Source organism: Diadema setosum, chromosome 17 (genome assembly GCF_964275005.1).
Source record: "Diadema setosum chromosome 17, eeDiaSeto1, whole genome shotgun sequence".
Taxonomy (NCBI): Eukaryota; Metazoa; Echinodermata; class Echinoidea; order Diadematoida; family Diadematidae; genus Diadema; species Diadema setosum.
This window is the reverse complement of record NC_092701.1, coordinates 17,091,484-17,105,211: the sequence shown is the minus strand read 5'-3', so window position 1 is coordinate 17,105,211 and position 13,728 is coordinate 17,091,484. Positions and strand designations below refer to the sequence as shown.

General features: G+C 38.3%; 2 protein-coding genes across 2 annotated transcripts in view; one reads left to right on the top strand and one right to left on the bottom strand.

The window, feature by feature from the left end:
• The window catches only part of LOC140241216 (rab GTPase-activating protein 1-like), a 76,915-nt gene that overhangs the window by 28,508 nt on the left and 34,679 nt on the right, over positions 1 to 13,728 (bottom strand). The gene's annotated exons all lie outside the window — the stretch shown is intronic.
• LOC140241224 (G-protein coupled receptor 52-like) lies at positions 7,936 to 9,195 on the top strand. The gene has a single exon (XM_072320976.1). The coding sequence runs from the start codon at positions 7,936 to 7,938 to the stop codon at positions 9,193 to 9,195; it is 1,260 nt and encodes a 419-aa protein (XP_072177077.1).

Here is a 13,728-nt window from a genome sequence, read left to right as displayed (position 1 = left end):
CCGGAAAAGGAGACACTTCATTATTGAACACACATTTTTGTCCCCAATAAAAATCATATATAAGATAGTCTTTCATCTGGGAAAAACAAAATTGAATCATAACTTTGCCTCAACCTTTTTGGAAAAAAAAAGGGAAAAACATCACCCTGGAAGCAAATAAAGGGCAGGAGGAGAGGAAGCTAGGAATAACGTCCTAAATAATGACCTGAGCCAGACGACTAATGCACTGACAATGGGACCTTCCCTTCTGAAACATCCTTTTGATCAGATTTAGACATCAGATGGAGCTATTTTTAGCATCATGACCTACTACTCCAGGCCACAAAATGAAATCAATACATGGTACGATTGTGGATATAAATTGCTTATCTTCTCCATCAGAAAGGGTAGGAAGCCGAGTTAATCCTGCTTGATTGCTATTACACTGACCTGCAGAAACTGCGTTCTCCGTCTACCCCACCCCTCTCCGACCTCCTGCTCCCCCCCCCCCCCATTACCATCGTTTGGAGCCTAATACATGTACAGAACAAGATGCAGCTATGATGTTAGTACTGTACCTGTAGTAGAAAGTACACACATTACTTGTATTTATTACTATTTGAAGGCTGACAGCCTTTGTTACCTTTTAAATCTTAGCGTTAGCATGCTTATCCGATGAATTTAACGTTATAATGTTTGAATGTTTTGTTTCATCACTACAACAGAAATGATTTCTTTTTTATTATTAACCAAAGACATTCTCACTTTCTATGGGATTTGGTTTCCATAATAATTCATGGTGTATGTTCAATAGTGCTTTTTTTTTTCAATATTTCACACTGCTTCGTACAATAAATTGTCTTCTAACAACCTTTGCTTTAAGCCAATTCTTTATTCACAACATACAAGCATTAAATAATAATAATGACAATGAATGACAGTACTAAAATATGAATATATCAACTGTAATTGCATGTTTGTTTTGGTTTTGTTTCCTTACACAGCTATTAGTATTCATACCTCACCTCATATCATATGAGAATTAACAGCATTTATAGGTGATAACTGTAGGGTTCTTGCTATGTCTGAGCTTACACAATGCTTTTCCACATGATTAATCTCCCAAAGCCATCAATCGCATCATTTCAGTTCTTGCAGGAAGATTATATTCATGTGATGGATTACACTTCATAATCTGGAGAGATGATCTTAAAGACACAATGAACATTTACAGATCTTCGACAGAAATTCTTAGAATTTCAAGTTGAAGAAGTAGTGAAAACTTTGAACCTATTGTTGCCAGTTGTCTATTAAAAGAAAAAAGGAATTCCAACGAAATTTTGTGAACTTATAGATAGAATCTTCAGTAGTTCATCCAAAGACAGAATTGACACCAAATGATAAGGGACAAAAAGGAAAATATCAATTTCTCTCCCATGAATTCAGCCTGGGAAAATGCACTGGGAATTTATTGGTTTGTAAGAGTATATAATTTCATACTTTACTCTGAGCAATTATGGTAATAGGACAAACATAATTAACCTATCACAGTGCAATGACCTCGCTAGCTTGAAGCCCTGATCAAATGGAAATATGATCACAATTACCTGTTTTTGCTCTTCAATTAGACCTACATTAGGTTGCAGTCAAAACACTTGGCTATGCTGATATGAAAAACAGATCACACAAAGTGATGTAACAGCTAGCCCAGTGATTCTGACCATAGTTAGAAGAGGCAAATTAGTAACAAATCAGAGATAATGATTGAAACATTGCTGAGTACACAAAGTAAAACTTGCCAAACCACAGTATGCGAGTGTGTGTGTCTGTGTGTGTGTGTGTATGTGTGTGTGAGTGTGTGGGAGGGGGAGGGTGCTATAGATATGTCCTTATTCTAATTTTGCAAATCTGTGTGTGCATTTATTCACCTACCTTCCCAGCTCAAAGCATAGTTGTTAGATTTTCTCTCACTTTACCAGCTTTTAGCACATTAATAGGAAGCTAAGAAAAAAATATCCAGTAATTGGAAAAAATACCAAAAATAAATTTGTAGTATGGAAGCATTTGGCAAAGATATGTTATCAGAGTCCAAATGACAGGCACCACTTCAGGCTGCCTAAGACTGATGAATAGTTATGACCAGACTATTTGCGATGGAATGGCTATGAAGGAATGAAGTGGGGAGATAAAAACTCAGGGTAATGGAGACAATGAACTGTGTTTCCAAACAACATTGGTTGGTCAGTATCAGCGTTCCTCCATTACTGTAGATTTATGGCTTGTTTATATAAATCATCCATGACTCTATCTCAACCATAGCATGGTGTAGCCCAGACAGTATACAGTTTACATTTTGCCCACGGGATGACTGCTTGCACATGTACATCAAGTACATGTATGCTGTACTGTTCAAATTTTCATGACGCCATACTCCCCAAGCAGATTTAAAGATACAAATCAGATGTTACATGCTCCAAACAAGTGCCCTGGGCTCAATATGATATTCTGTTCCACTGAACATCAGAAATAAATTTATAAATGAATAGCTATTTGGATTTTTAAAAAAATGTGCATGTTTCACTTTTAAACTAATATAAGAAAGAGAAACAGGCACACTAAAGATGAATTCATCATACACTAAACACTAAAAATTGGTAAATACTGAAGAAAAGCAGATCGAGATAAACATGGCTTTGAACTTTCATGTTGTAGTGAAAGTTGAATTGTGAACAAAAATACAATATTTAGGGAGAAAAGATCACTTTTTGAAATCCTATGGATTCTGGGACAAGCTAAAGACCACTAGTCTGTAAAACTGTCTGCATCTATTGTTGCATGCATTCACACTTTTCATTTGTTTTGTATATGAAAAATTGTTCAGTTACATTCTCTAAGATAGTTGGAATTCAATTACTTCATGTCACCATAAAAAAAGGAAATCTTAGTTTAAAAAAAAACAACAACGACAACCAACAGCTGAGGGCCACACAGGAATCTTCATCAATACTGGTCACATGATCACAGGTGTTTTTTTTTTCTTCAAATGATTAATATGTGGCTTTGCAAGATGATGACTGAACTTTCAAACACTCATCATTTATTTGTTAGCTTCACTTTAATACTAAGATTTTTGTTAATGAATTTGTTGCTTTCGAGTGATTTCTTTTGTTCAGAACAACTTTCTTCCCTTCTAAATAAACTCTTCTGACTTACATATCATCATCACACTGCTTACTCATTGAATTCCCCACTCCATTTCCAATTGTTTGAAATAGTAGTAACATCATTCCTACATGAAAACACATATTTTTTTTTGATATAATTGTCTTTTTAGATGATTACATAATGTGGGGATGTTTCACTATTAATGACACAAACAAGGAACTTAACTACTTTTGAAGGCAGAAAAACCCCATCACCAACCAAAAAAAAAAAAAAAAAAAAATTTATATATATCTGTATTCACCACTTGAGAAAACACAACCAATATCATTATCAAAGAGCTTTGCAGAAAAGGGTAGTAATTTGAGCAATTGTGTCAATGCACAACTCAGATTTTGTTTCTATTGGTGAAGGACTTAATATTTATATCATCAATAAAGACGGCATTTGTAATGCACCACCTACATGTACAATGCACCTTGTGACCTATTCTGAGGTGTACAGGGACATTTGTAATTAGAGCAAGTTACTCTTACGTACAAATGTAAAAACGAGAAGGGAGATGTGATACGTGAACAAAACTAACAAATAAAACATACCAGTATACACACACACACAAATGAACATGTACAATAATAGATGGGGATGTCTGGATTTACACTTTCAATTACCTTACAAGAATCGGTAAAATGAATAACCACAAAGAGTATGTCTGACAATACTTAGAAAAGGGGTGTGGAAGAGAGTTGAAATATACACATAGGCCTACATAGAATACAAAGTAAAAGCAAGTGATACTGAATAGATAAGAGAGCAAAGGGGAATGTGAACTGCCAAGATTACTGCAAGATCACCAAGACGACGGTATATATGACATGGGAGGGACTTCTGCTATCTTCAGTTATAATCAACTACAAAATGATAACAAAATATCTGAGTGAATAAGGAAATGAATCAGACATGAAGTATTTCTAAAATTTGACAAGTGTTGGTTTTTGCTAGGACTAAGAAGGTGGGGGGATATGGAAGGGTGGTGAGGATAAGATGGTAAGCTTTTATCTAGTAGGCCTATGTGATTCTCTTTGTGTGATATATTGAGGGGGGGGGGGGGGAATAGTCCAAACTTTGCCAGGCAGCATGAGGGCAGTAGATAAGCTAGACCTGATTTTCTATTTCTGTCCACTTTCACAGTTGACAATGGAGGAGATCGGACATGACAGCCAAGACTTGCCTACTCTCCAGTGAGTCTGCTATTAGCTGCAGTCACCTCCTTCCTCAGCACTGACCTACATCCACTACACCTCGCAAGAATCCCTGACTGATCTGACTGGAAACCTCTCATTCCCCTATCCCACTTTTCCCCCATCCCCCTTTACCAAATCAACCTACTTTACCCCCACCACCCCCACCTAATTTCCCCAAATCAACCCCCAACCTCCCTCAATCATTACTATCTCGTCTAACCTGCCCCCTTTACCCAATCAACCCCCTCAGCCCTCACATCACTTATCCCCCCCCCCATCCTCCACCCCCTTCTTCAACATCGTCCTCAATCCCCCCCCCCCATTCCATCTTCCTCCAATCCAGCATTGATCGTCTCACAGCCATCACTCACAGCCTGTAAACCTGCCACAAGTACAGCACCTCGTCAGAGAACACTCTACCCCGCTGCAGCGAGGGTGCACACTCTACTCTATGCTATAGCTCTTCGAACCCATCTCCGATGAGTGAATGGTGAATGGTGCCAGAATGTGTTGGGAAGACCAGGACGTGAAAGGACATTTGTCAGCGAATCAAGCAAGCTGATTCATCATTTTTCTATCAAGGTAGGAAATTACAGACGATACTAGCAAAAGTAACAGTGTACACAGAGTGCTTTTATCACTTGTACAGATGTACGGCAGCTAATGCCCTTCATCACATTAATTAGCTCTTTACAAAAAAAAAAAAAAAAAGGTTTAAACATGTTTGAAATGTTGCTTACATTTCATATTATTGCTTTTTTCACCTTACAGTACACTTGGTAATTTATGACTTTATAGCAGTCATGTTGTGTTCATTGAACTATGCCATGAGTTTCCATTGTCATTCATTTCTATTCCTGGATTGTGAATAAAAGATCAAACATTGTCAAGTATTTCTCTGTTGTTCCACTGTGCACAGTCCTTAGCATAGGAAAAGCAGAAAAAAGACCTCAATGCCAGGTCTATATTCCAGTCACATCTTTAATTCTATGATTAAGCTACCTATAGTATGGATTTTTTTTTTTTTTTTATTAATCGAGGCACCAGTTGCAAAATGAACTCACAAAAGCAGTCCCCACCAAAGTTTTTTCTTTCCACTGAATTTTAGAAATGTGGAAATGAAGTTTAAATAGCCTTTTTTTCAAATTAATATTTGTGGACTGTCAGCCAACATATTAGTCTGTAAAGAACTTACATGTCTGTAACTTTGTAATATTTGCTTGACTTTCACAGTTCTTTTCTTTCTGTTGCCTCTGCTTCACTACAAAACTTAGACACAACTTTATTTGTGGAGTACATTCTCCTTTTAAACAACCACATGACACCATGAATGATCAGGTCTTTGCTCTCATGTACATGAATTCTTCTCTGATGATGAACTTTGACAAGCAGTGTAAATGATATGGCCGTACATGCTAACACAGTCATAAGATACTGACTCCTGGCTCGCATTCACCCTGGTGTTGGGGTAGATGCCAGTGACTCACATCCTTCCGTATTTATACAAACTTTGAAATACATGTATGTAATGAATCATTTCAATGACATTAAGTCATAAATCTTATTTCAGTGGAGGTTACGAAAAGGGGAAAGAACTGAAAAATGACCACCCGCCAGCAAAAGTTGATCTATTTGACATCATTATATATTTTTATTACAAACACCTGTATCAAAAAAGGGGGGAGGTAGACTGCTATCAGACTTCTAACATAAACACGATGGCAACATCTTCAAATTACAGAGAGTGTGTTGTAACGCATGGATCTTCCGGCGTTCTGTTTATTATGTGATATGTCTAGGAGAAATGAAACTGAGGAAGGCCATATAAACAGAAAAAAAAAATGTGTTAAACAAATACAAAATCTGAGAAGAGCTTCAGAAGGAAGTGTGAACATTTTTTAATAATAACTTCATTAGACAATATTTAGTGAAACAGGGTGGCCTTGACAGATAGGAGTAATACGTAATTTTAAAAAATTCTTCGAGAGATTAACTTTGGCACATAGGATGTACAAATTATTAGATAAGTCTGACAGACTGTAACCTTCCTGTCTAAAAGACGGCTTGACATTACTAACAACAAAATATATGAACAAAATATTCAAACACTGCAGATTGTTCAGTCGTAAAACATAGTCACAATTATTGTTCATCAGCAGTCTGATATGGCTTTGGCTGTGCACCAGACCAGCATTAGCTGCCTTTTACAGAGTGTAGGGGCATAATGCCACTGTGTTTCTCTTTATGATGCCACCATCTAAAGGCCAACGACCTCGGCTATTGTCTATGATTAATTTATTTCCAGAGCACATAACTGGACAAAGATTGTTCAACTTTGCAACCTAACAAAATGATTCAGAATTCAAGTCTGACAAACAAGTGTTCTTTGCTTGAGAACAGACATTAACCATGCTAAGCCAGAACTAGGACAAAATCAGACCGATTAGCTGGATGGAAGTTCCAATCAAAATCGTAGCCAAACATTTGGGGAGGCCTGATAATTGCATTGGGTGAAAATTCTTTGTTTGCCCATGGAGCTACGTTTGTAGCTCCATGGTTTGCCCGAGACAGATCAGCTCTTTCCACCCCCCCCCCCCACCCACGACTGTCATAAAATCAAAGAAATTGACGTCAGTGACCCACATCCAAGGAAATCCCTTTCTCACCAGGCAATGGCAAAGTTTGATCAGTTTTCACAGTGTTCTGAGAGCTGGGCTCACATTGATCAACACCTGCTCAGTTCACCGCCTTGACTCTTGCGGCTTTTGCTGACATCTCACGCCGATAGTTGTCGCTGGGTTCCTTTTCAAAACTAGATTGCTACTCACTGCTGTGTCTTTTTTTCCTTTCCATTTTAACCTTAAAAAGTGGCACAACAAAGGTCTTTTGCAGTATTTGTAACTTTTTTTCTGCAAATTGTTTTTGCTCTGTCTCATCTCTTCACAGTGAAGCATCTGCTGACTGGAAGGTGAATATCATTTTGGATGTGTCCAATGGATCGGTCTTCTGCGCTCACTAGAAACAGAGAAGTGGATTACCGGTACTGCAAAGTATAAAAGCCGAAACTGGCTAATCACATCCACTCATTGCTACCGGAAGGATCACGGAATCATCATAAACTGGGCAACACTACAGCTCACTGCTATAGAGACAGCATGGACACAAACAAATGCCAAAAAGTTTGGAATATCTGACAGGATTGGCGCAGTGATTCCACCATAGTTCAGCTCTTTGTGGGAGGTGGGACTACCCCCTGGAAGGTTTTTGTTGTCACCAGTGAATATGTACAAAAGGGCGGCAAACAAGGTGATCTTGAACCTCACAGTGCTCGTCCCACATGAGTGATAATGTGAGCAAAGGAAGAGCTATTTTTGGTCTCACAGCAAATTGCTTTCATCATCACATTAATATAATTCTCTACTGACAAAAGCTACTGCAGCACAGCAGATAAGACAACAATGAGTACATGCTCGTGAGAACTATACGTCCTCCGTCACAGAGAGTAAAAGGAAAAGTTGACTAACTCTTGTCCATCTATGAATGCTGTGGGATGGAATCCGTGACCATCGGAAGCACTGGTATCTGGCTGGAGGACTCCGCGAGTCCAGTCATGGATTACGTCACGCAAACACTGAACTCGACCAGCCTTGTGTACGACAGCGACATGAGCTGGAGGCCAAACGTCTTGAGGGCCACGGCCGAATCCCTGATATCTGTTGAGACTGACCTCCTGACAGTGGACAACTGGAATACAACGTCCACTGCTGTCGCACCTATTGAGAACAGGGTGGTCAAGCTGCTATCCCTGTTGATGATGATCGTGACCTGTATAATGATAATCCTTGGGAACATCACAGTGCTCATTGTCTTTCACTACACAAAGGCACTGGACAACGCTACCGGTATCTTCATCAAGTCACTGGCCTGTGCTGACCTTGGAGTGGGTGTGTGCTGCTCATTCTCCATCCATTCCTGGTTTGTCCAGGAGTGGCCCTACGGCAACATCAGCTGTGCAATGGTAGGCTACGTTCTGGCGGTCGCTGTCGGCGTGTCAATCATTGGACTTGCCTGTCTGAGCATCGACCGCTACATCGCCATCAAAAAGCCGCTGCGATACTGTACGATTCTCACCAAGACTAAAGCCAGGATTATCGTCATAGCAGTGTGGGCCATCAGTGCTGGTATTTTCATGCCGTCTCTCTTTGGTTGGGGAACATTCCACTACAATGATCACAGCTACGAGTGCTCGCTCCACTGGGAAGAAAATGTGGCGTTTTCATTTTTCATTATCTCGGTTCTTGTCGTGCCGGCCCTGGTTACCTCAACGTTCTGCTATGCCCATATCCTCAAGGTCTGCTTCGACCAGACGCAACAGATTGAACGCTCAGAAATGATGTTTAAGTCTGCACACCACTGCGAGGGTAGCAGAGGAAAGTATGAACGCCTCCTTGCAAAAATTTTCCTGATTATCATCAGTGCATTCTATGTGACTTGGCTTCCTTTTGTTGTCACAAAAACCCTACGAGGTATCATGAACATCAATATTCCACCAGGGGCGGTATTCTTCTTTTCATGGCTTGGCATCGTCAACAGCTTCTTAAACTGTGTGGTCTACAGCATTGGACACAGATCATTCCGCATCGGATTCTTTGTAGTTCTGCGCAAAATTCGCAGGAGTGTTCTATCAATGTTTTCCCGCACCTCAAACAACTTTCAGAAGAAACAGAGACGAAGCCGTCTGACCAGTGGACATGAGAGGTATATTGATGCTCAGCCAAAACATATTCAGATTAAAGAAACTTCAATCTAGGATGGTATTAGTAGGACTCCATGAATACCAAGGCTCACACTTAGTGTCAGACCTCAAAATATGACTGGAGTTTGTGAACGGTACTCCTTATCTTCCTGATATGTTCACTATAAAAACTGTCTCCATTCACTTCAAATGTTTTCCTTCCTTACCTGAATATTGCAAAAATGCCCAAAGAGATGGAAATATACAAAGAGTACAATTTTAGTCTGAATCAGGGAAATTTTTATTATTGCTTTGTGTATAAGTAGCAGATTTTAGCACATCCCTTTTACTATCTTGATTTCCCACAAAACTATTATTATCCCAAAGCAGCTCGCTGTGTGCTGGAATGTAATGTCATTATCTGAGCTGTCCATTAGACAACACTTTAGTGTTATCCCACCCATAATACTGTAAAACATGATATATTCGCGGCATGAAATTTTCGCGAATTGGAGCCGACAGCCGTTTTCGTGGCATGAAATTTTCGCGAATTGCCACTGGTGTTCAATGCATGTAGTGTAGACAAAAACTTTCGCGTGCATTTTAATTTCGCGAATTTTGGCACTCGCGAAATTCGCGAAATTAAAATGCACGCGAAAATTCCTCGTTTTACAGTACACCGCTACAGATCTTGTGAATATGACTGTAAAGGGGAAAAACATATCTGAGAATATCAAGGACGACATCTCATAAAGAGAAGATATCTACCATTGTAATAGCACTGGTTCCTGTTGAATGTTAGTGTCAATCAATGTACTGCTTGGTAAACAAAGATGAAAAGCAATTAGCTGCTTCTTTCTTTCCAAAACTAAGGTTACTTGTAAATGGCGACATTTGGGGATTTTATCTGCAGAATACCTACAAAATATCTTGTGGTAAATAAGATTTTTTGTTACCAAAAGTAAGCTTTTAGAAATTGAATAGAAATATAGATGAAAACAATACCATTTCAATGATATAAAACTTCTGATTTTATTGCCACATACTAACAGAGATGCCAACTCTTACTGTTTTTGCAGTACTCAGTACTGTTTTTTCTACCAAAAAATACTACAGGTTTTATGGAAAATATTGTTTTTCGAAAGTTATATTCCTTCACATGTCTATTGCTGGAAAGGTGAAAATACTGTTTATCCACCAAACAATAGCTTTTCCAGCCCCCAGAGTACTGCAGTGCTGTTTACAAGGTTGGCAACCCTGCACTAAAGGAAGAGCATAATTTTTCATGCTTTATGCAAAATTCAGGTCTGAGTACAATTTGTACATGTGAGTTCTTTTTTTTCAGCATTTGCAATTTTGCCATACTTTATTGGGCCCACACAAATTCTTATCATGTTAATTATGTTAAAAAAATGACATAGGAGTGAGGAAACTTGTGATCATTTTGCATAGTGCACAGAAAACTGCCGCGGGCAAGGACATAATTAGCAACATCTATTTTGAGTTACAAGGTCGTGCCATTTTTGGGTGTGGGTATTAAGCAGCGATTCATACTCTGATACTCCTCAGGACTGGGGTAGAAGCAAAAGGGATGGCTGGCTGTCTATTTTAGACAGCAGTCACTCAGCAGATTACCTTTAAAGGTCATATATCCCTTTTGCAAACATCACAAATTTTATGTGGTTGGAGAATGTCACCCAACACAGTATACGAAATCTGACAGAAATACACCTGAGTTTTCAAAAAGAAATAAAAAAACACCAACCTAAAAACTGACCTGATGTCACTCAAGAATACGTCCCCCTTTTGTAGAGAATAAATGGTTGGAATTCTTGTGGATCCAAATGAATTCACTGTATCTATCGTATTATCTCCTTCTCCATCTTAAAGAAGTTTCCAGTTCTTTCTTTTTGAGGAACGGTCTGAATTACATACCTCTACAAGTTACTAGCTTAGGAAAGGAATCTAATTTTCAGGGTTGCAAAAGGGGTATTTATCAAACATGCCCTTCACTGCTGTAGAGGTACTGGTTATTTACAGCTGGCAGAATGCAGTTCCGAAACGAGCACAGTGATTGACTGAACTAATCAAAGTGCATTCATTAAACAGCACTGTATATCATTTATAAGAACACAGGAAGTACTGGCACTTGGTCTTCAACAGAGAATCTTTCCAACTTTAAGCTTTAGAGTAAGAACTACTCATGGTGCAGAACCAAATACAGTCAACCTTCCCAAAGTCTACCTCGCACAAATTGAAAAACTGGCTAAGTCCAAGAAAAATTATACCCCAAATTGATATAACCATGAAAATCAAGTTGGTCAAGGAATTTTCTCCAGTCCCTGTAGATTTGACTGAGGTGAGGCTGACTGTACCATTATTCATCTATTACTCCCATCCATTTTTGATGTACACATGTTAAGAGTATGAACTGCTGCCATCACTTAAAGTCAGGAGGCAAGAAATGATGTCACTTCTGAAGAATAAAGAGTACATCTTCAGTACCATATTATACTACCATCCACTGCTGTTTACAGGAACAGTCTGACATACCAGCCAAAGTGGCTCCTCATCTTTGATTTAGATAATCAATGCCAATTTCCGGCATTCTGTGATGAATGCTATAATTTCATGCATGATATTGCTGGAAATGAATGAATCACACACACATACACACACACACACACACATCAATTCTTTCCAAGTACAAACACATAAAAATAATACTAAATCACAGCTTTTTATGCACTAGCAAAGACAAGCTGAGTGCAGAAAATGAAAGAAAGAAAAAGAAATTGGATGTATGCTCACGTGGAGTGGATTTTAACCAAATATTTTCAGGTCTCTGTGTCACCAGAATATTGCTACTCAACTGATTTCAACCTCTGGAAGCTACAGGACTTGTCTTATAGAGGATTATGATTGATTTTACCAGATAACTGGGATCCTGTTTTTGATGTTACTCTTCATATCATTGGTCTTGGTAACCATAACACACAGAATATTTGTTTGTTTGTTTGTTTGTTGTTGTTGTTGGTTTTTTGGTTTTTTTTTTTTTTGGGGGGGGGGGGGGACAAATAACATTCACCACAGTGATATTTCTAGTTCGTATGTACAATAATTCACCTGGTGTACATGCTCAACTTGAAATTGTATTAAGGTTCTTTTTTTTTTTATGTGTGTGTGTGTGTTTCAACTATTCCCTGATGTGCTTCCTTAAGTTGGTTGGAGAGGCCCAAGGGTCAAAATGATTTTGATTGCTTTTTTCCAATGGGGCAACTTAGGGAAGAGCACCTGGGAAAGCCTGACATCTTGTATCCTTGCATTTTGCTTGTTTTGTTTGTTTCAAATCTGTTATCACTTGTATTGTCTTGCAAATGCTGAATAAATAATAAAAATAACTATAATAATGCTAGTAAGTCATTGTCTGAGCCAGATTCCATACAGCATCAATGCAGGGAAAGCTAAATCATCATGCACAGAAGAAATTTCAATTGAATCACACGGCATTTCCAGCTGTCTGTGACAACAGAAGTAGTTATCTGTTGAGTTTATCGTGACTGCATATCATAAATCACTCTCAAGCAGAAACTGTGGAGTAAACAGTGATAAGTCTATTTTTTGACAAGGCATACAGCATGATGTATATCTAAGGTCAAGAATGGCATTCATCAGTCATATACTGTTGGGGAAAAGAAAGAAAAAAAATCAAATAAATGTTGAGGAGTACACATTCTTTCACAATACACAAGTTGACAGGAAACAGCTTCATAATGCATGGCCAAAACATTGGACAATTTATTCAGTATTCACATCATCTTCAGTGAAAAGAGAACTAAATGAACGAGTCTCATAAACCCATGTTTGTGCTGGTAATTTAGTGTACAAGGTCTTCCTCATACACAAACCATTCCTTTCAATCTTGCCAGCTAAAAAAAAGATCGAGCAAATTTTAGGTATTTGCACATTCAATCATTTGAAACAATAATGGAAAAGCTTTTATTGTAAGCAGTTTCCCTCCCAAATTACAGAGTAGGGCTGAGAGTTTTAGAGACTACTTTTAGCTGTGGTACCAATTAAGAAAGAATACTGCTAAGAGTATTTCCTGTTGCTAATTACAGCACACTCCCATTATAATGAACATGGTTTTAACAAAATTCCAGTTAAAACGAAGTAAAAAAATCAGGCCACAACATTATCAACTCTATATTTCTTATTGTTTATTTGTTCGGTTATATAAATAACAAAATTTCGAAATAATGAAAGAAAACTGCAAGTCCCAAGGACTTCGTTTTAACGGGGGTCGACTGTATTGACTAAACCAGGTTCACTGTAGCCTTGGCTGGAGGATTCAACAAATTTCATGCTAGCATCTCAGTGAAACATCTGCATCACAAAAATCACAGCCCCATCTAGCAAACCCTTTTTCAACTTCCACCAGACTTATAATCTTGACATGCTTTAAAGGACAAGTTCACCTTAAATAGGTATGTGGACTGAGAGAAAATGCAGCAATATTAGAACACATCAAGGAATGTTTGAGGAAAATCAGACAATCTGTTCAAAAGTTATAAAGTTTGAAGTTTTAGTACTGCCATTGCTTGTTGA